The sequence below is a fragment of the Alexandromys fortis genome, unplaced genomic scaffold (assembly GCF_014885135.2).
Source record: "Alexandromys fortis isolate MF-2015 unplaced genomic scaffold, M_Fortis_MF-2015_v1.1 scaffold_136, whole genome shotgun sequence".
NCBI classification, from domain to species: Eukaryota; Metazoa; Chordata; class Mammalia; order Rodentia; family Cricetidae; genus Alexandromys; species Alexandromys fortis.
Window position 1 is genome coordinate 2116937 of NW_026068024.1, and position 22632 is coordinate 2139568.

A 22632-nucleotide genomic window follows, 5' to 3' on the forward strand; every position below is an offset into this window, starting at 1 on the left:
CCCCTCCCACATCTCCCGCCCCCATACCCCTCCCAGCCCCTTAAAGTGATGAGCCTTTAATCCTGCACATTTTATAAGCTTTCTGTTTTATCGGATGACCTGTTTAAAATAGACATTACTTTGTGTTTGTACGTTGTTTCTCATCTAAACACTGCTACACACACCTTACAATACGTGAAAATTTACAAGTTGGATGAGTTGAAAACACCCCTTACAGTAAAAAGGGGGCGGGGAGATAGTTACTGAAGTACATTTTTCACAGAAGGGATCTTGTCTCATGTTTTCAACAAAGTTCTAAGGTTAGAAAAGATATTAACCATAGTGGAGTTAGCAAAAGAAACTTGTTCAGAACTTGGTATATGATAATTAATACTTATATGTAATTTGATTAGGCACATAATTGGATTTAACAATCACATCTCTTCTTTGAATCTCTCCAGTTGTGTAATTCAAACTGAACTTGCTCTTTGGAGCAGTCATTTTGAAAGGAAACATTGGGATATGGTACTTGAGATGTTTTAGTATTAATGTCAATGTAGATAAGAAATGTTCTCTACTTGTGTGCTTGCGTTATAGTGGCCATATGTGAGGCGTGCTCATTGACAACTAGCCAATCAGATTTCTTGGGCAGTACTGCTGCAAAGATGAAGATATATCAAGCTTATCATAGCTTCGTATTGCATGGCCAGACTGGTGTTCTCCAATCTGGATATACTTCTCAGTGCCGTGCAGAGAACCTGCCTCATGTGCTGTTTTGGTGTTCTGCCTGGGAGTGGAAGGCCTGAGGTTCAAATGCCACTGCCCCCAGATGAGCAGACTTGGGGTAGGAGCACTCTAGTGGAGCGCTGAGCTCTTAGACAGTGTTAGTTAGTCAGAGGGAAACAGGTTTCCAGAATATGCAGTCAGATGTAGAGACTGCCCCAGAATGGGATCAGTTTTTTAATCTACAAAAATACTTGCGTTTTTGCACAGTATATAAGCATTAAGCAAAGTCAGACATTTGTTGAGGTAAACATGAATATTGACTTCAGTGTTCTGGTCAGTTATGTCACTGAAAATGCTTAAGTGCTTTTAACACACTAAAAACAATACATATATGGGAGAAAACCTTGCACTTTATGAGCATTCCTTGCACACAAAGCTAAATTAAACCTGGGCCACTCTTTACTGGCGGGAGTCAGGTAAATACGCTATTACAAAGGAAAAGCGTTTCTTCCACTTTGCTTTAACATTTGCTGGATGCAAAAAGAATGCTGGCTCTCTTAAATCGTGAGAGCTTCCCTTTGAAGTATTTGATTTGTCTTGTTTTCTGGAATCCTCTTGTTTCCTTGTTTTTTTAGAGAGACCTTGCCTGGGACCCCAGCTGAAATGAAGTCTCCCTGGCATAGATTCTGTTGTATCTCATAGTTTATAATTACCTAACTACTTATACAAATGTGTGTTTAATGCCTGTGAGTTCCAGAGAGAGCAGTGGCTGTGTCTCTTTCTGCTGCTGCTGTGTGACTTGAGCCTCTCTCATAGCTGTCTGACAAATACCAGGTGTTCTGTAAGTATCCAGCCTCTAATTAGAGACTTGGTTAAGGTTGGAACATACTGTCTTGTGATGAATTGACTGAGGGAAGGAAGGTTGATCAGCTTGTGACATTCCCATGAGGTATCACTCAGCCAAGTCGCCTAACCTCTGAGGTCTTTCTTTTCCCTTTCCTAAAAGATCAGGCACACTGAGCTCAAAATCCCTTTAATAGCCTATCTTTTGATTCCATTCACTGATGGCAGAATTTGTAAGTTCATTTGAATGAGGTATGTGACCGCTCTCTAAAAGAATGTTTGCAGAATGCCAACTAAACTGTTATAAATTCTTCACAACTAGACAATACTCTTCTGGTTTAGAGGCTCTCATAGCTATTAGAAACAACATCTAATTAATACCGTTTACAAATTAACATGATGTTCTCTTTGTTAACTTTCAAACCCTATTTTCTATTTGAAACAAATACAAAAAAATTAAATAGCATGACCAAAGTTCATGTAAATTAGAATTGTTAGATTTCTTACAGATCAACTCAAGATTCCATAAACAAAACAAGAAGAGGGAAAACAGATGGGATGTGTGGGTGGAAGCTGTTAAGACAGGTTCTTATATTTGTATCCACGCCAAAACTTTACAAAAAAAATCACTTTTATACAAAATTATATATAGTTTATTAGGAATTCATGTCAGTCTCATAAATTAGTCAAGTGTGTTATTAGACTGTTACTGTTAAGTAGTTAATATCAAGTGGTCTAATAAAATGTAAATTAATAGGATGATAACTTATCTAATTGCTATGAAACTTCTCAATGGTTCTAGTACTTACCAAGCCAGGTGCTGTCAGTAGTTCACGTGGAGGTGCCAGTCCCTGTGGCCCCATGCCAGCCAATGGTGCTGTCGTTTTCCTTGTACTCCTCTGCAGTCATTCTGAATAAATCCAGTTCTCCCTCAACACTTCCTCAAATATCTGAGGACCACTCTTTATCACATGACATTGTCTTCACCATCACCTGAATTATGCAATCTTTTCTTCCCAAACCTAAAAACCTGTTAACTCTAAACATGGATTACAGAATAAACATAATAGTAATGACGAGCTAACAGGTGTGCAGATTAATGCTCATGACTTCCCAGTGCCCAGAGGACTTAGGTTTGCAGTAGTTCTTTTGGTCAGCCAAAAATTAGTTCTATTAACAGCTTATCTGAAGCCTTGGAAACATAGCCCACTCTCAACTTAGCCCACTCTCATGAATGGCTTCTAAACCAGCATTTCTCCATCCTTACAGTGCACATTTAACTTTGAATTTATTTCTGTTAAATTTTACTTGAATTTTCTTCTATTTGCTCAGTCTTGTTCAACTTTGAGGATTATATAAGCAGATGTCTTTGTCTTTACCATCTCAAATCTAATGAAAACATAGGACTAGGAGTGATTTGGGGTCATTTCCCCAAAGGCTTTGTTGACATAGAGCCACTTTCCCTACTGCACTGACACCCAACTCAAACTCACACAGCATATTTATGAAGACAGTGGGGAGAACGTTTTAAATACTACTTTCGTGAGAGTGTAGTCGTCCTGAGCAAGTATTTAGCTTCTGAACTTTTGCTTTCTCAATTTTAAAATGGGTGGTTGTGAGGATTAAGGAGGTAATAGAGGTGTCTAGACCAGTGTCTGTCAGATGGTAAGAGCTCAGTGAAGATTAATGCTTACCTCTTCCACTTGAGGATCTAGTGTCATCTGTATTAGTGTGATAGGCTGATATGTAATCATTACAGTATTCTCTGGTTATTCGCAAATCACTTGAATAACAGTCTCGGATCTGGCTAGAGGTTTTATCTTTTTTTAAAAAAAATGATTTTTTTTATTTTATGTGCCTTGGTGTTTTTGCCTGCATATTTGTCTGTATGAGGGTGTCAAATCACTTGGAGTTGGATTACAGACAGCTGTGAGCTGCCACATAGGTGCTGGGAATTGAACCCAGGTCCTCTGGAAGAGCAGCCAGTGCTCTTAACTGCTGAGCCATCTCTCCAGCCCCTGGCTAAGGATTTTTGGTTTCTTTGATAATTTCTGACTTGTGCTTACCTGCTTTTCTGAGCTCAGCACTTGAAGCAGCTCTCCCCGTCCCAGTCCATGGCCTCTTCTCTCACCCTGAGCTCTTTCTGCATGACATTCGTGGTTAAACTGCCTCACTGCTTTTGCTATGTGGGATGAGCTGCAACTTGGTCCAGAGATTTGCACTCACATAAAGTTTTAGAATCTCAACACTCAAGAGGTGGAGATAGAAAGATTCTAAGTTTGAGACCATCCTGGGCTACATGGTGAGGCCAGCCTGGGCTATATAGTGGGATTCAAAAGAAAAGGCAGTGTTAAAAAATAATAATAAAGTCATTTAATTCACTCCTATTCACAAAGTTCAAGTTTCAGTTCTCTGCTTTATGCTTGAAAAGTGGTGGGAGAAGATAAGCAAGATACAAGCTGAGCAGTTCTTTCTTGTAATCTCTCACCCGTAGCAACATCCTCTCTGAGCAGTGATTCTCAGTTCCTTGTTATCTTTAAGAAGCTGCCCTTATTATGGAGACAGTGCTTGGGTTCTAATCCCTACTCTGCTTGTTCATAGCCATGTGATACTGGGCAGATTGCATTATCACCTTGTGCTTTGGTCCTTCTCATCAGCAAAATTGCTGTTTCCCTGGTAATTTCAAAAAGTATCATGAGACACATTAGTTAAACATTACTATCAAATTCTATAAAATATGAGATTGAATTCCAGGCATTTGCCTAAATGTCAATATCAGTGCTCGTTAACTTTAAATTATTTTTAGAATCATTTAATTCTGAATTTTCTCATTTGTATTCCGTATCTGTATGGCTTTGTTCTTCTGTCATTCATTTTAATTTAGCTCCATATATTGGTCTCCATAGAGTCACTACACACACTTTGGATACTTCAGTTTTTCATCATTGGAATTGTTTATGGCTACAAAGAATTTAGACGGACTCACCTCTTGTGAGCCATTTCGTTCAGCTGTAAATAGTCATGCCTTTTTCTTTATTTTATTTTTTTAAATTTTCTAAGCTGTGTTTTCTTTAAAACCATGATGCATAGTTTATGTGTGGGAGGTTCTTTTTCCTAATGATAGAAATCCCATGATAAGTCCACTTTCTCTTGTGTTTCATAGTTTATCAGCTGTCGCTGTTCTTTATTGTCTCCGGTGTATCCCATTTTGCCCTTTTATTTCCTTAGACTTCTGGAAGGTATTTGTCAGCAGAGCAGCTCAGGGTCATATTTTGACAGAATTTGACTCTTTTGGAGAGGTGTGAGAACTGCCTCGAATCTAGGGCCTTGTGCCTGCTGATGTATTCTTATTAGACTCTTAATATATAAAAACATGAGAGACTACGTAAGCTTTATTGTATTGGGAAATTATTTTGAATCTTTTATGCTAGAATTATGAGCATTTTATGTCTGTGCTATTTGGCTTACTTTTCCTGGTTTGTCCCATCTGGTTTTCTCAGTTTCTTATCGTGATTGAATTGTATAGTTGTGGACTACCAGTGTTTGATCATCACAAATTTAAAATATAATAAATTATAGCTGGATGCATAGTATCTTGGTCTCAACTGTTCTGGGAGGGGGAACAGAAGGAGCTCTAGAGCCCAGGAGTTTAAGACCGCTCTGGACAACATAGTGAGTGAAATCCTATCTCCACCCCCACCCCAGGGCTCAGGCGATAGTAGTGGTGAGGGCTGGGAATATTATTTTAAGTGGAAATCCCTGAAACTATACCTGTAGTAAAAATGACTGTAGTAACAAAAGTACAAATGAGCATCCATTAGGATGCGTTCATGAATTGTAAATATACCACCAGAGATTCACACTACAAAATAGAGGAATTCTTACATTTTAAACTGATGGCAAATGAATATAAAGCATTAAAACCCTTTTAAAATTTCCTCTAGGTTGACAGTATTTCAGAAGGCACCAGCTTTTCTCCGTGGACCCATTCATCAAAAGAAATATGCTTGGACTATTTTTAAAAGCTTTTTACTTCATCAAAGGGAAGTTGGCTCCCCAAGATGGAAATGAGTACATATGAGAGCGTGGTTTAAGGTGTGGCCATTTGAGGTGTCCCGCCAATCACTGAAGGAAGAGATTATCTGAAACACAGCTTTCAATCAGGAAGATTTTATCTTGACGCAAAGCGGCTGTATGCAGTTTATTTTCTGAAATGAAAAGGAAAAGACAAGAACGGATTTAAAATAACTGAAGATATTTCATGAATAATCAGGATCGGCTCTATTCTCATGATGATAACGGTGATGTGAAGTGAGTTACAGATCCGGGTGTGGTCCTCAAGACAAAACTCTGGATGGGACTGATGGTGCGAGCCATAGGACCTTTTGTGTGCTCCACCCACAGCGACAGAATCTGGCTGCGGCCGCGGCATGAGTGGCTCAGCCCAGGAACTCAGGCAGCTTCCATCTAAATCCAGAAGCACAGTCATTTCTTTACTACTATTATTTTGAAAACTTATCCAAAACCATTTAAAAAGTGTCGACAACTATTTTTATAGCTTAAAGAAAGGCAGATGTCTGCAAACAATTCCCCTCCATCAGCCCAGAAGTCTGTGTTACCTGCAACTGTTTCTGCTGTGCTTCCAACTTCTTCTCCGTGTTCAAGTCCCAAGACAGGACTCTCGGCTCGCCTCTCCAATGGCAGCTTCAGTGCCCCGTCACTCACAAACTCCAGAGGCTCAGTGCACACTGTGTCATTTCTACTTCAGATCGGCCTCACACGAGAGAGCGTCACCATCGAAGCCCAGGAACTGTCTCTGTCCGCTGTCAAAGACCTCGTGTGCTCCATTGTTTATCAGAAGGTACTGTGCAAGCTATTTATATCAATAGTTTATTCTAATTAATATTGCCTCTCTCACATCCCTATAATTTATGCGTGAAACAATGAATACATTTGGACTCATTGATAATTTATGTTCTGATTTTGGGCAATGCGCTAATAGACTGTGAGTCAAAAATCTGAAAAGTCTGTTACTGGGAACCTACATCCCAATCTAAAAATATCACTTACCCCAGAATAGTGTCATTTTATAGTCAAGGGGTTATATGACATTTCATTCGATTGCAGGGAAAAAGGTCAGGGGGTAGAGGGCACTAGACATTGAGGTACTTACTAGAAAGGTGGGACACAGAACTGAATCCAGTGTCCACCTGCACCTGGGCTTTCCAGGCGTCCTGTGTTTCACCCTCTTCTATACCCTTGCCTTGTCTTTGAATGCTAGTAATTTCTCATAGAGGAAATTCAAAATCTACCTAGACTACCATTTAATACAGAAAAGGCATACTTTCTCTTCCTCTTGAACAGGTAAATCAATTTTGAATATATATGACAGATTATTCAGGATGATTGTTTATCATATTAGTCCCCCTCGCCCTATCCTGTGCCATTTTTTAATGGAGCTTGGCTCAGTGGATTAGTGTTTTCTACTTATAAATTATTTATATTAGTTGATTTTGTTTTATTTTTAATGGACAAGCACTTCAAACAAACTTCTAGAGTCTCTGCGTGTAAAAGATTTTTCTCAAGCATGAGAACCTAATTTCAGATTCCCATACCCACTTTAAAAGCTGGGCTTAGCAGTGTGCACCTGTAATCCCAGCACGAGAGAGGTGGAGACAGAGCAGCCATGACAGTGAAATCAGTGAGCTCCAGGTTCAATGAGAGACCCTGTCTCAGTCTGTAAGGCGAAGAACAAATGACGAAGACATGCAAAGCCAAGCCCTGGCCTATGTAAACACACAGGCATACACATACACCAAGTGTGTGCACACAGAGACATACAGTCTCTCAATCAGATTGATAACTTTGGATTTCAGCTCGTCATCTTTTATTTGACTTTGTATGCTTTATATGGTTTGTCACTAGCTTCTAATTTACGAGTAGTTGGCAATCCAAAAAATGTTATAGTTAGTGATAATGACCTATGGGCTTGTGTTTTAACAGTGACTTCCTGGTGTAAATATGGCCTAAAGTAAGAGTGACTGTAGACCTGCAGAGTTGTCGATTTGTTTCCTTGGGTATTTACTTACTGTGAAGTTTTTAGCTTTGAAGGTGGGGTATTCCTGTTGCCCAGGCTGGTCTCTGGACTCTTGGGTTCTCCTGCCTCTGTCCTCCTTAGCTGAGACAACAGATGTAGACCACCTTGCTTTTTAATAGCTTAACTTATATTTCCCTTTTGTTATATACTACATAAATTTTTCACAAATACTTTTTCAGCTACTTTGTAACTTTTTAAAGTTAAAGGTAATGTTTAAACTTTTGAGAACATAAGAATTCATAACCACTGTTTTGGTGAAATCTGTTATTCCTTTTTCAGCATTTTAGAATTTTCACCATTTGTTTTTTAATTGATAAAAATATGTGTGTGCATATATCTTTATCATATACAGGGTATTAAAATATGGATACATTGTATAATGGTTAAGTGGGCTAGTTAACTTATTTCTGGTCACTTACACACTTGGATGAACTCATTTACTCCGCATTTATACAAAGGGATACTGATTTTATATAGAAGTGTGATAGAATCAGCTCTATTACTTATCTACGGGAAAACTTTGGACAAGTGCTTTTACTTGTTTGAATAAGTTTGAATTAGATCAGTCAAATCCCTGAGTTGGGGTGGTTTCCAGTCTCTGATTATAGCTGTGAGGTCTGGGTCTTCTCTGAAGGAGACGAGAAATGAGAACTGAGTCTTGAGTTTAGATTCTGGGGTTTCCTTCATGGATCCCTCTCTCGTGTTAGATTCTAAAAGGCTGTGTCTGTCTTGTCATAGAGGACCTGCTCTCTAGCCACCCATCTGGTTCCCTGGGCCTGTACAGTGTCAGGTTCTGAAATAATCAGTTGGGTGACACTTGAGTGATTATTTCGGACCTCTAAAAAAACATGTATTTCCATCTAGTTGTTATAGTTTGGTGTTCCTGTGGGACTCCAAACAATGGAATCAGGGTTGTCTTTGACTCTCTTCCCTGTGCTTGGGACCCTTTTCCTCCTGCTGGGTTGCCATGTCCAGCAGTGATATGAAGGTTTGTTGGGGGGTGGGGGGGAGTTGATCAGAGGGAGATGGGGAGATGGGAGAGGAACTGAGAAAAATGGAGGGAGGGGAAGCTGCAATCGGTTTGTAATATATAAGAGAAGAATAAAGGTTTTGAAAAAAGGAAAGATGATATTTAATACTCATAATTTGGGTACCAGATTATCTTTCAAGTTAGTAGAGGTGGCAATCCCTCTGTAAATAAATGCTTTAGATTTTTTAAATAATGCGACGCTTACATTAATAGTATTTATAGCTGCCATTGTTGGTTTGTCAGATGCTATTCTAGTGTCTTTATACATACTCTTGTTAGTTTTTCACAACTTCACTGTGTATGGTGTCACCACAGTTATCAAAAAGGAAATGGAAGCACAGAACCCTTAATAAATTACTTCCCTGGGATACTAAGAATTCAGAGCTTGCATTTTTAGCTGTTGTGCTGTAGACAGCCGCTTTGATTTTTTTTTTCCATTATCAATCATTGTTCATTTGTGAAATGCCTTCCAGTTAAAGAGACTGTACAGCCAGTAACCATAGACTCCAGTTCCCTGGAAGCTAACTGCCCTTGTGTGCACAGATGCCTGTGTAACAAACTGAAATATATGGTTCCATTTGTTCTCCATACTAGCTGACATTTGAAACTCTAGAAAGGCGACTGGCACTGGGTCTTTTCACCTAAAACTGTTTGGGTGGTTTGGTCTGATGGGCATCCTTGCTCTTCTAGTTTCTGCTCTTAATAAACATACTTATGTAGAACTGTCTGAAAATAGACCACTAGTTAAATTTTAGGAATTAGTTGGACCAGACATTGTCCCTGTCCTTAAAGCATGTAGTATCGTGAGGGAGACACATTGACCAGTACGACACATGAGAAGTAGCATGGGATGCTGAAGTAAAAAGTGTCTTTGTAGGCTGATGAACAATGCAGAAAGCCTGAAGCCAGACAGAAAATAGAAATCAAGTAACAAAGAGTGATGAGTTGAAAAAGGTATTCCAGACAGAAGGATTGGGATAAGGAAGAATAGAGGACAGGAAGATGGTAAGTGTTAGCTAGGTAGATGCCTTAGCAGTTGTGAGAGTATATTATTCTTCCAAAGAACCCAAGTTTGGTTCCCAGCACCCACATCAGGTAGAGCACAACCACCTTTAACTCCAGCTCTGAGGAATCTGATGCCCCTGGCTTCCATGGGCACCCACACACACATGGCGTACACCACACAGACACATGATTAAAAACAAAAGAAATACAAGTGCAAGCATTTAGTAAGCGCCTGCTTGGTGCCAAGAGGTTTATATGCATTTAATCCACACAGTAGTCTGTGGTACATGAGGTTCATCTGGGAATTGTACTAAGGAGTGTTATTTTGATCGGTATGTTTGTGTGGCTGTGCATTTCTGTTGTGGTCATATTGGTGGTCCTTTGCTGTAAGCCCTGTCTTGTGTTTTTCTCTTGCTGTGCTAAGACACCAGAACCAAAACAGCTTATAAAATAAAGGCACTTGGGGCTGGAGAGATGGCTCAGTGGTTAAGAGCATTGCCTGCTCTTCCAAAGGTCCTGAGTTCAATTCCCAGCAACCACATGGTGGCTCACAACCATCTGTAAAGAGGTCTGGCGCCCTCTCCTGGCCTTCAGGCATACAGACAGATTATTGTATACATAATAAATAAATAAATATTTAAAAAAATAAAATAAAATAAAGGCACTTAATTTGTGGCTCATGGTTCCAGGGGGTTAGATTCTATGACAATAATGGTGGGGACCATAGGAACAGGCAAGCAGGCATGGCAACTAAACAAGGTTATAAAACCATGAGAAGGTCTCTTAGTTTGGAGGACCTGAGAAGAATTATCTTAACAGTGAAGTAAACCCACAAGGTCACCACCCTATTTAAAATCAGGAAAGAGCTTTCCAAATTATTTCTTTTGAAAAAAATATATTTAATATAGTAGTTATAAACTTTAGATCCCACCTCAGTTCTGCATTTTTACTTTTCAGTGTTACCAATATACTAGGAACCTTGGAATAAAAGATTAAAATTTCATCTCAGAAGATGTAATTTGTAAATTTGTGAGATTTTACACAATAGTGAGATTATTTGAAGTGCAAAATGTGAGATTATTTGAAGTGCCAAAGCTATCAAAAAAAGGATTTCTTTGGTGGGAAGTTGTATTGATAACAGCATACAATAATATAGGCTGCTGTCATGTATGTACATGCATGCATATATGCATGTGTTACACATTAAACGACAAGTGAATATTTTTAAAGGACAATGATTTTAATATTACCTTCTGACAACTTTAGACAGAAATGTGGAATGCAGTATATATATTTTTCTATCTTGAGCTATTTTACAAGGTGCTGTTTTTTAAAGATTTGTTTATTTGTTTATTCTCTGTGTATGCTTGATTGTATGGGTGTGCACCATGTCCATGCAGTGTGCGTGGAAGCCAGAAGAGAACATAGATCCCCAGAACTGGAATTGTCTGTGGATTTGAGCTGCCTGCGGGAGCTAGGAACTGAACCTAGATTCTGTTGGAAGAGCAACAAGTGCTTTTAACCACAGAACCATGTTCTTAGCCCCTAAATATTTTTTTAAAGACAGATTTGAGGTACTATAACCTGTAATAAACTCCATCACTTCTAAGTTCATGAGTTTGCTAAGTTTCAACAGTTGCATACAATTATATAACTCCTCCCATTCAAGATATAAATCATTTTTGTCACCCTAGATATTTCTTTGCACTTCTGCAGTGTCTTCCCCCACTTCCGGCCCCAGACAACAGCTACTCTGCATTCTTTCACTGTAGCTTTACTTTCCTGGGTGTTCAGAAAGATAAATGAGATAATCTCCTATGTAGTGTTTTGGTTTTGTTTTCTCTCACATAGAAGTGTTTTTTAAATTCATATCATTGTATTTCTGTAGTTCTTTACATTGCTGAGTTAGTCTGTTGTATTAGATATGCTTTAATTTCTTTTTTGTTAATGTACAATAGAATTGTTTGCAATTTTGGTGGTTATGAACAAAGTTGTCAGCCTCCCCATACAATCTCAATTACAACATCTAAATGTATGTTGCCTTTTGTGTGTACTTAGAAGTATAATGGCCTGGTAATTTAATAGGCCTGTGTTTGCAATAGCTTACGGGCTGGTTTTCGAGGGGAGCTGTGCACTTTCCTTACCTACAAGCCCATAGCCTTGTTCACACTTGGTATCAGCAACCTTTCTAATTCATCCAATCCAGCTGCTATATAGTCGTACCTCCTTCTGATTTTAATTTGTATATTTTTGTGGATATATTTGCCATTTATGTTTGTACATACTGTCATACTGTGTGTTGATTAGTTTTTTTGTCAGCTTAACCAAACTAGAGTTACCTGGGAAAAGGGGACCTCAGTTGAGAAATTGTTTTCTTTAGATTGGCCCACGGGCACATCTGTAAGGCATTTTCTTGATTAATAATTGATATGGGAGGGCCTAGACTGCTTTGGTTAGAAGTCTCCATCTGTTCCAGTTGGTAGAGACTTTTTCTCCTAAATGTGTTTGCTATGTGTTTTTCTATTAATCTCTTAATGTGACACATTTTCTTAGTTGAATTCTTGAATGTTAAATAGCCTTGCATTCCTGGAGCAAACCCATCTAGTCAACATGTATTATCTTTTTCAGTTTATCTAATTTGATTTATTAATATTTGCTTAACTTTTTTCTGCCTTTGTAATAGATAGTAGCCTATAGTTTTGCTTCTTTCCATACCTTTAATTTGAGTGTCAGAAGAATGTGGCTTTGAGAAGGGGTGCTGGAATTGAACCAGGGGTTTGGGTTGCCTTATCTCTTCTTTTTCTCTCCTCCTCCTCTTCTTCCTCTTCCTCCCCCCCCCCCCGTGTGTGTGTGTGTGTGTGTGTGTGTGTGTGTGTGTGTGTGTGTGTGTGTATCTGGTACTCTGTCTGCATGTTCACTTGCAGGCCAGAAGACATTAGAGAAGAGGGCATCAGATCCCACTGTGCATGGTTGTGAGCCACCATGTGAGTGCTGGGAATTGAACACAGGACCTCTGGAAGAGCTGCCAGTGCTCTTAACCGCTGAGCTATCTCTCTAGCTTTTGGGATGCTAAAACATGTATGCTTTATTGTTAAAGTAATGTCCTGTCCCTCAGACTAGTGTTAGCTTCCCAAGTTGAAAAGTGTTTCCTCTTCTATTTGCTAAATAAATTTAATACTATTTGTGTTAATAGGCTCGACCGGTGAGCACATTCTTGGCCACAGATTTTCTCTGTGCTGTTTTAAATCAGTTTTTATATTGAGTAGACATGAACTATTCAGATAATTAATTTCTTTGATGAAGTTTGGTGGCTTGGTTCATTTTTGTCAACTTGTCACAGACTTGCCTTACATGGAAAGAGGTGCCTCAGTTAAGAAAATGCCTCCATCAAATTGTCCCAAAGACTGTGGGACATTTTCTTAATTAATGATTGATGTGGGAGGGCCCAGTCCACTGTGGGCAGTGCTACCCCTGGGTAGGATTCTGGGTTGCATAAGAAAACTAAGCAAGTTTTGAGGAGCAAGCCAGTAAGCAGCATTCCTCCATGGTCTCTGCTTTGGTTCCTTCCTCCTTGTTGCTTATTTAACCTCCCTTTGTGATGGGCTGACTGCAAGCTCTAAAGAGAATAAACCCTGTCTTCCCAAGTTGCTTTTGGATCTGTTGTTGATCACAACAATAGAAAACAACTGATACATTTAGTTATAAAGTGAACATGTATTTCTGGTGTTGATCATTGCTGGTTCATCTTTATTTTTTATTTTCCCTTGATTTGTGTGACTCACAATATACCAACTTAGCTTTCAGTGAACTAACTGTTTGTTTAATTGATTTTCTGTATTGTGGCCTGCAAGATCAATGCATAGTAGGTGGAGACAGACAGAGATCCCAGGAATTTACTGAATTAGCTGTGTCTAATTAGCTGAAATAGCGTGTTCCATGTTCATATAAAGACTGTGTTTCCTAAAATACGGTGAAGTGATTGAGGAAGAAGTCTTGACACCAACCTCTGACCTCTGCACATACCCACTTGGGCAAGCACGTGCATGCACACACACACACACACACACACACAAACACACACAAACACACACGAAAGAGAGAGTGAGCACGTTTTTTAAATTTCTTTAACTTGATGTTTGTTTTATAGTGTATAATTCTCCATATACTACTCTGTGAATATTCCGTATTAGTTACTCTTCTATTGCTGTGATGAAATGCAATGATCAACGTAACTTACACGAGGATGGGTTTATTTGGGTCTTACAGTTACAGAGGGATAGGAGGCCATCACCATGTGGCAAGGAGCATGGCCCTGGAGCAGCAGCTGAGAGCTGGCATCCAGATCCACAAAAAAGGAGGAGGGAGTGCAATGGGCGTGGCAGGAAGCTTTTAAAGCCTCAAAGTTCACCCCTAGGACACACCCTTTCCAGCAAGGCCATACTTCCAAATCCTTCCCCAGCACTTCCAATTGGAACTGAGTGTGCAAACATAAGAGCCTCTGGGTGGGTAAGGAGATGGGGAAAACACGATCGAGTTATATGGTATGTAAAAATTATTTGTTCATACATTTCCGATTTTTATTCTTTTAAGATTTATTTATGTGCATCTATATCTGTATGAGTGTATGCCACAGTGTGTGGGTACCGTCAGAGATCAGATGAGGGCAGTGAATCTACTGGAGCTGGAGTTACAGGTAGTTGAGGGCTGCCTGACATAGGTGCTGGCAACAAACTCAGGTTTTCTGGAGAAGTAGCAAGTACTCACTATATCTGAGCTGTCAGTCTGACCCAGCAATTGTCAACCTGTGATTTGGGACCCCTTTGGGGGTCAAATGATCCTTTCACAGGGATCACCTATCAGATAGCCTGCAAATCAAATATTTACATTATAATTCATAACAATAGCACAGTGAATAGCAATGAAATAATTTTATGGTGGGGGAAGTCAACTTTAGTATTTGTACTAAAGGATCACAGTATTAGGAAGGTTGAGAACCACTGATCTAATCCACATCTTACTATCTTTTTTATTTAAAATTATTTATTTTACATAACAGTTTCCCCTTCCTCCTCCCCTCTTGTTCCCTCCCCCCACCTCCTTTATTTATTTATTAAAGATTTCTGTCTCTTCCCCACCGCCACCTCCCATTTCCCTCCCTCTCCCCCAATCAAGCCCCCCTCCCTCGTCAGCCCAAAGAGCAATCAGGGTTCCCTGCCCTGTGGGAAGTCCAAGACCACCCACCTCCATCCAGGTCTAGTAAGGTGAGCATCCAAACTGCCTAGGCTCCCACAAAGCCAATACGTGCAGTAGGATCAAAAACCCATTGCCATTGTTCTTGAGGTCTCAGTAGTCCTCCTTGTCCGCTATGTTCGACGAGACCGGTTTTATCCCAGGCTTTTTCAGACCCAGGCCAGCTGGCCTTGGTGAGTTCCCGATAGAACATCCCCATTGTCTCAGTGTGTGGGTGCACCCCCTCACGGTCCTGAGTTCCTTGCTCGTGCTCTCTCTCCTGGTGCTCCTGATTTGGACCTTGAGATTTCAGTCCGGTGCTCCAATGCCCCATCTACTCTTAAAAAAGGATAAGGCCTCCCTAGGGGAGTCAACAAAGCCTGGCATATGAAGTTGAGGCAGAACCAAGCTCCTCTACCCCCTGCATCACGACTGAGCAAGGCATCCCACCATGGGGAGTGGCTTCCAAAAAGCCAACTCATTCAGCCAGATCCTGGTCCCACTGCTAGGACCCTACAAACAGACCATGCAACACAGCTGTCACCCACATGCAAAGGTCTTAGGTTGATCCCATGCAGGTACCCCAGCTATCGGTCTAGAATCGGTAAGCTCCCACAAGCTTGGGTCAGCTGTCTCTGTACTAACCAACATTTTAAATTTGTTAAGACTTTGGTATATTTACCCAATTTTCAATATATTGTTCTTTATTTATGACAATTATTTCTTGTTCTGAATTTTGGGTATTGTAACTTTTTATTAGTGTTTACACTGTGATATATTTTCATATCATGTGTGTATCTATATGTACATACATACATGTATACCTTTCTGTGTCTTCATTAATAATTTTTTTAGTAGGCTTAGTTGAGTGTATGTTTCAAGTTTTCATTCTGTCAACTACTCCTTCAGCATTTAGATCACTCATATTCAGACAGTGGTGGCGCACACCTTTAATCCCAGCACTTGGGGAATCTCTGTGAGTTCAAGGCCAGCCTGGTCTACAGAACAAGTTCCAGGACAGCTGGACTATACAGAGAAACCTTGTCTCAGAAAATTCAAAACAAAACAAAGAACACTCAATTTTCAATATAGATTCATTAAATTTACAAACTTTCCCTACTTGTGAAGGTTTTATATAGGACTTCTCATCTTCATGAGAAAACTAAAGCAGTGCATATACAGTAGAAATTGTACTTTGAATTTTGAACTTTTCCTGGCTAATGATACAGTACAGTCCTATAGAGATCCTCACGGTGCTAGGTGGCAGCAGCTGCTGGCCAGCATAAGGATCATGCTGTAAGCAACTGACTCTCTAGAGTGTGCTCAGTTGCTAAACTGCGGTGGGCTAGGTGAATTAAATGCATCCACAACTTAACATTCTTAGCCTGTTAGACATTACTAGGATATACAGCATCAGTCAAGAGGATCGATATGACAAAATTTGCTATTTTTTTTTTTTATATTCATCCCTTCTGTTCTTGGGGCCTTTTTGTTTTTTGACTTTTAATTATTTCCTAGATTTCCATTTTCTCTCCTCCCTTGGTTGTTTTTTGTTTGTTTGTTTCTGCTTTTTTCTCTAAAAGTACCCTTTAGCACTTGCCCTAATGCCAGCACAGGTCAGCCATCCACATCCTTTGACCAAATCTGGCTGTCTTAGTTTCATTTCCTGTTGTGATAAAATGCCCTGACTCGAGTTGGAAGGGCTTATTGGCTCACATTTCCAGGTGGCAGTCCATCAGTGGGGGAAGCCAAGGCAGCAGATACTGGAAGCTGCTCGTCCCATTACACCCATAGTCAGGAGCAGAAAGGGTGAATTGAGCTGCATGCAGTGCCCAGCTCATTTCTACACTCCTCCCCAGTCCAGGATGCCCTGCCCAGGGAATGGTTCCACAGACTGCGAGCCCAGACGAGCCCAGAACCAAGATAACCTCCCACAGATAAGCCCTTAGGTCAGTTAATCTAAACAGTCCCTCGCTGAGACTCCTTTCCAGGTGCATCTAGATTTGATGAAGTCCACAGTTAAAATCTAACCTTCACACTGGCCCACCACCTGCTTTCATAGTTGTATTGAAGCCCAGCATGTTTGTTCATTTACATACAGTCTGTATAGCAGAGGTTAGTATGCAAGATACCATGTGGCCCTCAGCCTAAAATATCATCTGACATTTTACAGACGTTTGAAAATTTTTATCTTAGTTGATAGACTATGGACATTTTTAAGTTGGTGTAGATGGTCTTGTGTAGATGCAGTGTGTACCTCAGAACCCCGTATTTCTGTTCTTCTCATCTGCTGTTATTGTCAGATACTGTGTTTCTACATACTTTCAGTTCTCGTTCTTCATGGTAGTCAGGCTGCACAGAGTCACCACAAGCCCTGAACTGTGTGCCTAGTAGACATACAGGCTAGGTTTCTATGAGCTTTTCTTCACAGTACGTTTGTCAGCCAAGAAATGCATTGTTTTGTGTATGTTTCTGTCTAAGCTTGCTTTGCTCAACATGCATTGCTGATTCCACAGCATCCTTCTCATAGCCAATAGCACTGGAGTGCATGGCTGACTAATGCATGTTTAACTCAGCCAACGTTCAGAACCTTTAGTCTAATGCAAGTCAGTAAATACACTTAAACGGGTAAATGAAAATACGAAGATGCCTTTAACTAGTTGAATTATATGTTCTGTGGGATTGCTACCTCATTTTCTATACATCAGAAATAGAATATTTTTATAGTCTTGTAATTCAAAACTTCAGGAACATCTATTTCTAAACGCAGGTTAATAAGATTTTTGAACCTAGATAGACATTAGTGATGGCTTTCTTTGGCAGTCTGTGAAGAGCTAAGTAGATGATACTATTTGCACTCACCTAAATTTCCATTATACCACTACTGCTTCAGTTGGATGAATATTTGCGGTACACTTACTCTTTTAGTCACGGTGCTAAATCCTGTGGAGACTCCCAAAATGAAAGTCGATTTCCCGCCCCTAAGCATGTTACATAAAAGTTGGGTAAATTTCAGATTAGCAATAGGAGGTAGCACATGCTAAGACCTGAATGAAGATACACAAAGGGCAGAATGACTCAAACTAATGACTGTCTTTTTAGAGAATTATGAAAGCCTGTCTTAAACTTTATTTTTTTGTTTGCACCATCATCAACTGTAGTACTTTACGTGGAGAAATCGATGTCAGATGCTGGTGTAGTGCCTTGCTGTTGTTCTCTGGTAGCTTGTAGCATGGATAAAGCAAGATATCATTACCTTTGAGATCTTTTTCATGGTCAAATAAGTTTTTGTGACTGTAATTCCTAGTCGTACTATAAATTTTATGTAAGCTAGCCTGAGTTACTCAAGAAGTTCACAGTGACCTTTCCCCCACCCCTTACTCACCAGCAGTTAGCTAGACAAACATCGGTAGTTGCTAGCAATGAACGGTGACAGAAATATGTGATTGCTTCTACAAGGCATTATTACTTACAAAACATGGTGATGATTCCCAAGGCATGACTGTGATCATAATTGCTTTCCTGAGCTTCAGACACATTGTTGGCTCCTTTGTTAGGGCTTTGTGTTCATTGCTCCACTGCCTGGATTATCCTTCCCCCACTGTGTTTTCTTCTTTGAGTACTGGCAGGCTAGGTGACCTGTATTTTAATATTCATTGTGCTGATCGTCATTACTTTTATTTTGAATGTACGTGCCATAAGTCTTACCTAAAGCTCCATGAGGTCAGGCATCATGTAACCACAATAAACAAACATCCAGATATTTCTTAGTTGAATAAAGAAAGAAACTCCTAAGAAACAGCATGAGGTCCTACTTAAAAGTGTTAGTTTTTGGTCAAATTGGGGCTCATTTCTACCACTTACAAATTGTGTGACCTTGGTTTCTTATGTGAAAAGTAAGATTGAAAATACTACTCATGGGGCTGGAGAGATGGCTCAGTGGTTAAGAGCATTGCCTGCTCTTCCAAAGGTCCTGAGTTCGATTCCCGGCAACCACATGGTGTCTCACAACCATCTGGAATGAGGTCTGGTGCACTCTTCTGGCCTGCAGGCATACACACAGACAGAATATTGTATACATAATAAATAAATAAATATAAAAAAAGAAAATACTACTCATGTATGTATTATGTACACATATGTGTACAAATGTACCTTACGTGTGTTTATAAAATTCTTTGCCCACTACTTAACACACAGTAGTCACACAGTAAATGCTATCTTATCAGTATTACATATTAATCTGATCTTGATGATCTCCAAACTCTAAAACAGATATAACTGCTTTGAGATCCTTTCTGTTCAATATGTAAAATTGGTCAATACCAATCTATAAATAACTTAAAAGGTACTACCAATTAGATTTGCATTGATTTTGTTTTGTGCTTTATTTAATATACATGTCAGAATCTTGTTATATAGTGTAGAAGATCATTGTTTGAGTTGAGTATGCTCACAGTCCTATATTCTCTGTACTCTGAAAGCTGAGGCAGGGAGATCTTGAATTTGAGGCTAACCTGTGCATACATAATGAGGCACTCTGAAAAAGTAAGAAGAAACGGAAGGAAGACAACTGATTTCTTCCTTGATGTGTACATCGGCCAGTTTTCTATGAGTACTTCCGGTGCTGCCTTTACTGGTGCAGAAAGTGACGGAGTTTACTGATGGCGCCGCTGAGTATATTTGAGCTCTTCCTGAGCCACACGTGTAAGCTTGTGATTTATTAGAAATAGTCCCAGAATGTCTCTTTTAATGCTGACTATGTGACTTTAGAATCATACAATTTTGAGTTCAGCGGAATTAACTAACCAGTTAATTCTGTGACTGAACAGTAGCGAAGTAAATGCTTTTTAAAATTTCTATATACTTAGGACTGAATGAAATCCAAGTATTTCAGCAATTGAATTTACATTCTCAATGATTGAACCACCAGGCAGAGCCTGTAGTGCCAAACGGATAGGGAAACTTACACGAGATATATAAGGCCATTTGCTATCAGAAGAGGGACAGGAATGCTAACTGAAAGTACATAATAAATAATGAATTTCCTTAATTCATTAAGGAAAAAGGGTTTAGATGGGGCTGGAGAGATGGATAACTACTAAGAACAGTGTCTGCTCTTCCAGAGGACCCAGCACCCATGTGGCAGTTCACAGCCATGTATAAATCCTGTATCAGGGGATCTGATACTCTCTTCTGATCTCCAGTGACACCAAGCACACATATGTATGGTACACAGACATACGTGTAGGCAAAATATCCACACACATAAAATAAAATAATAAAAAATAGTAATAAAGAAAATGGAGGTAGAAAAATGACACGTCAATTAAGAGTGCTTGCTGACATACACATGCCATACACAGACATGCATGCATACATAGATACATGCTCACACATGTGTGCACACATACACATGTGGACACAAAATAAGAATAAATCTAAAAAAATTAGAAGAAAAGAATGATTAATAGGACTTAGTGACAATTATCTCAGGGAGTATAATAAAATCTTAAACTCTAAAAGAAAAAATTTTAAGTCTTTTAAGGGTGACATGAATGTTTTGTTCTGACAAAAAAGGACTGATAGTGTATAAATTTTTACTTCCCAAATTCCTGTGTTAAATTAAAGATCTTATTGGGATTTTTTTTTTTTGACCTGACAGTGTTAGCCAAAAATTTATCTCATGTTATTCTAAAGTTGTCAAGAGCATTAATTTTTAAAATCTGAGAGAGAGAAAAAAAAAACAGGCAGTGGTGGCACACACCTTTAATCTCAGCACTGGAGAGGCAGAGGCATGAATATCTCTGTGAGTTTGAGACCAGCCAGGTCTACAGAGTGAGTTCCAGGACAGCCAGCCTGCACAGAGAAACCCTGTCTCAAAAGACCACCAAAAAAAAAAAAAAAAAAAAAAAAACCTAGAAAAAGAGGTCATTTTCCCATAAACTGAATTTTTGAAAACCAATTTTAGGTTTTGAGGGGGCTCTATGCTGTCCCCACCTGACAAGTTCCACAGGGAGTCAGTTAAATACTCAAACTGGGGTCAAAGGCAGATCAATGTAAACTGGAACTGACTGATTTGTCAGCAGTAGGTCAGTAAACTGTAATGTCAGCTATAAAAATAGTAAGACAAAAATAAGGGTGGTAAGAACAGTGCCCCCCCCCCTGAAAATGCTCCCATATCGCTAAGAAAAACACTGTCCATAGTAGACATTGGGTCAGATGATACAACATCTATTTCACAAGATGATTCAATAAATTGGTAAACAAGCACATGGGAAAATGTTTAAAATAGTTTTTAAATGAATACAGACTAAACAGCATGTGTTCAACTGGAGTAAAGAGAGAATTGGTGTCTCTGATGTACTGAAGAATCTGGTCAAATCTCACAGAAATGGCAGTGATTCAAAGCTTGGAGAAGGCATAAACACTGGCAAAGGCTACATCAGCATACACAAAGGGGGTTTTCTCCAAGAAAATATCTACTTAACTAACAGATCATTTTTATTTGAGCTTTGTTTAAAACTTAGATATGACTAAAAGTGGTCACTCTGAATTTCTTCCAATTCCATGACTCATCCTGAGGGTGGAGTGAGGTGGAGTTTCTTTTGTTGTTGTTGTTAGCATAAGCCAAAACTTAGCTTCCTTTTTTTTTGGGGGGGGGGGAAGACTTTGAAAGTCTTCCAACATAATACATTGAGGTCAGTGCTAGCTTCTTCATGTCTTTCCTCAAAGATGCCTTACTCTCAGGAAACATTTAATGCAGGGCACATTTTACTTGCTTTTATACAAAAATCAAGGTAATACAAATAGTGAACATGTTCCTTATTCCATTAGGTTAGGCTGTTGTGCTATTTGGGGGACACGGAGCCTCGTTACCTTAATGTCTAATGTGTAAGACCAAGTTCAGCTTGTGTCCTTACCTCCAGGGAGCTCTGGGCCTCAGTGGACATTGTAATGTCTGTAAATGTTCTTGCCTGGCATAACTGTGCTGCTGGCATCGTCTGTTGGGTAGAGAGCAGAGATGCTGCCAAAATACCCTCAGCAATCTTCTGACCTGAAGTGTTAGTAAAGCTGAGGTTAAAAGTCCTTAAGTTAAATTGATAGAGAAGTAGAACTTTTGTGTTTGAGAAAACCTGAACCTTCTGCTAATAATATTCTGGGATCTTAATAAATCAAAGAATATGAATTATCTTGATTAAAATTTTATAAATGGAGTTGTAGTTTTAGGTCTTTCAAATAAGATTTCCTGTTAGGCTTAATTATCTTTGTTTCAAAAGTAATGCAGTTTTTGGAGTATACAATTTGACAATGAATATAAGATCTTAACCTATATATGGGGTGCTAGGAATTGAACCCAGAGCCTTTTACATGCTAAACATGTACATTACCACTGAACTACCCACTTGCTCCTGGATCCCTCTTTATGCATAGTTTATAAAGCAATATGAACACAAATACAATTTCTACCTTCTAGACTTGAAGGAGGGCGTTTTTGCCAGTAGGCCACAGAGAAGTAGTGGAGCTGGCAGTCAGACCTTAGAAAGCAGTTTAGCAACAGATGGAACTGGGTTGAGCCAGGTGAAATGTGCCCATCAGGTCACAGTTGGGAGGCCATTTATAAGTGTTGGATTACAAGAAAATCAGTACTGACAGAATATGGCAAACGCCTGGTTCATGGTTACAGCAATTATTCATGCATGGAAACCAGACGTTAAAATTA

At 39.4% G+C, this 22632-nt stretch overlaps 1 protein-coding gene across 1 annotated transcript in view; it reads left to right on the plus strand.

Moving 5' to 3' along the window:
* The window catches only part of Prkd3 (protein kinase D3), a 65493-nt gene that overhangs the window by 1858 nt on the left and 41003 nt on the right, over window positions 1-22632 (plus strand). The window contains exon 2 of the mRNA XM_050163546.1: window positions 5493-6409. Coding sequence (XP_050019503.1) covers window positions 6122-6409 — 288 coding nt within the window. The 5' untranslated portion in view covers window positions 5493-6121. The remainder of the gene's footprint in view (window positions 1-5492; window positions 6410-22632) is intronic.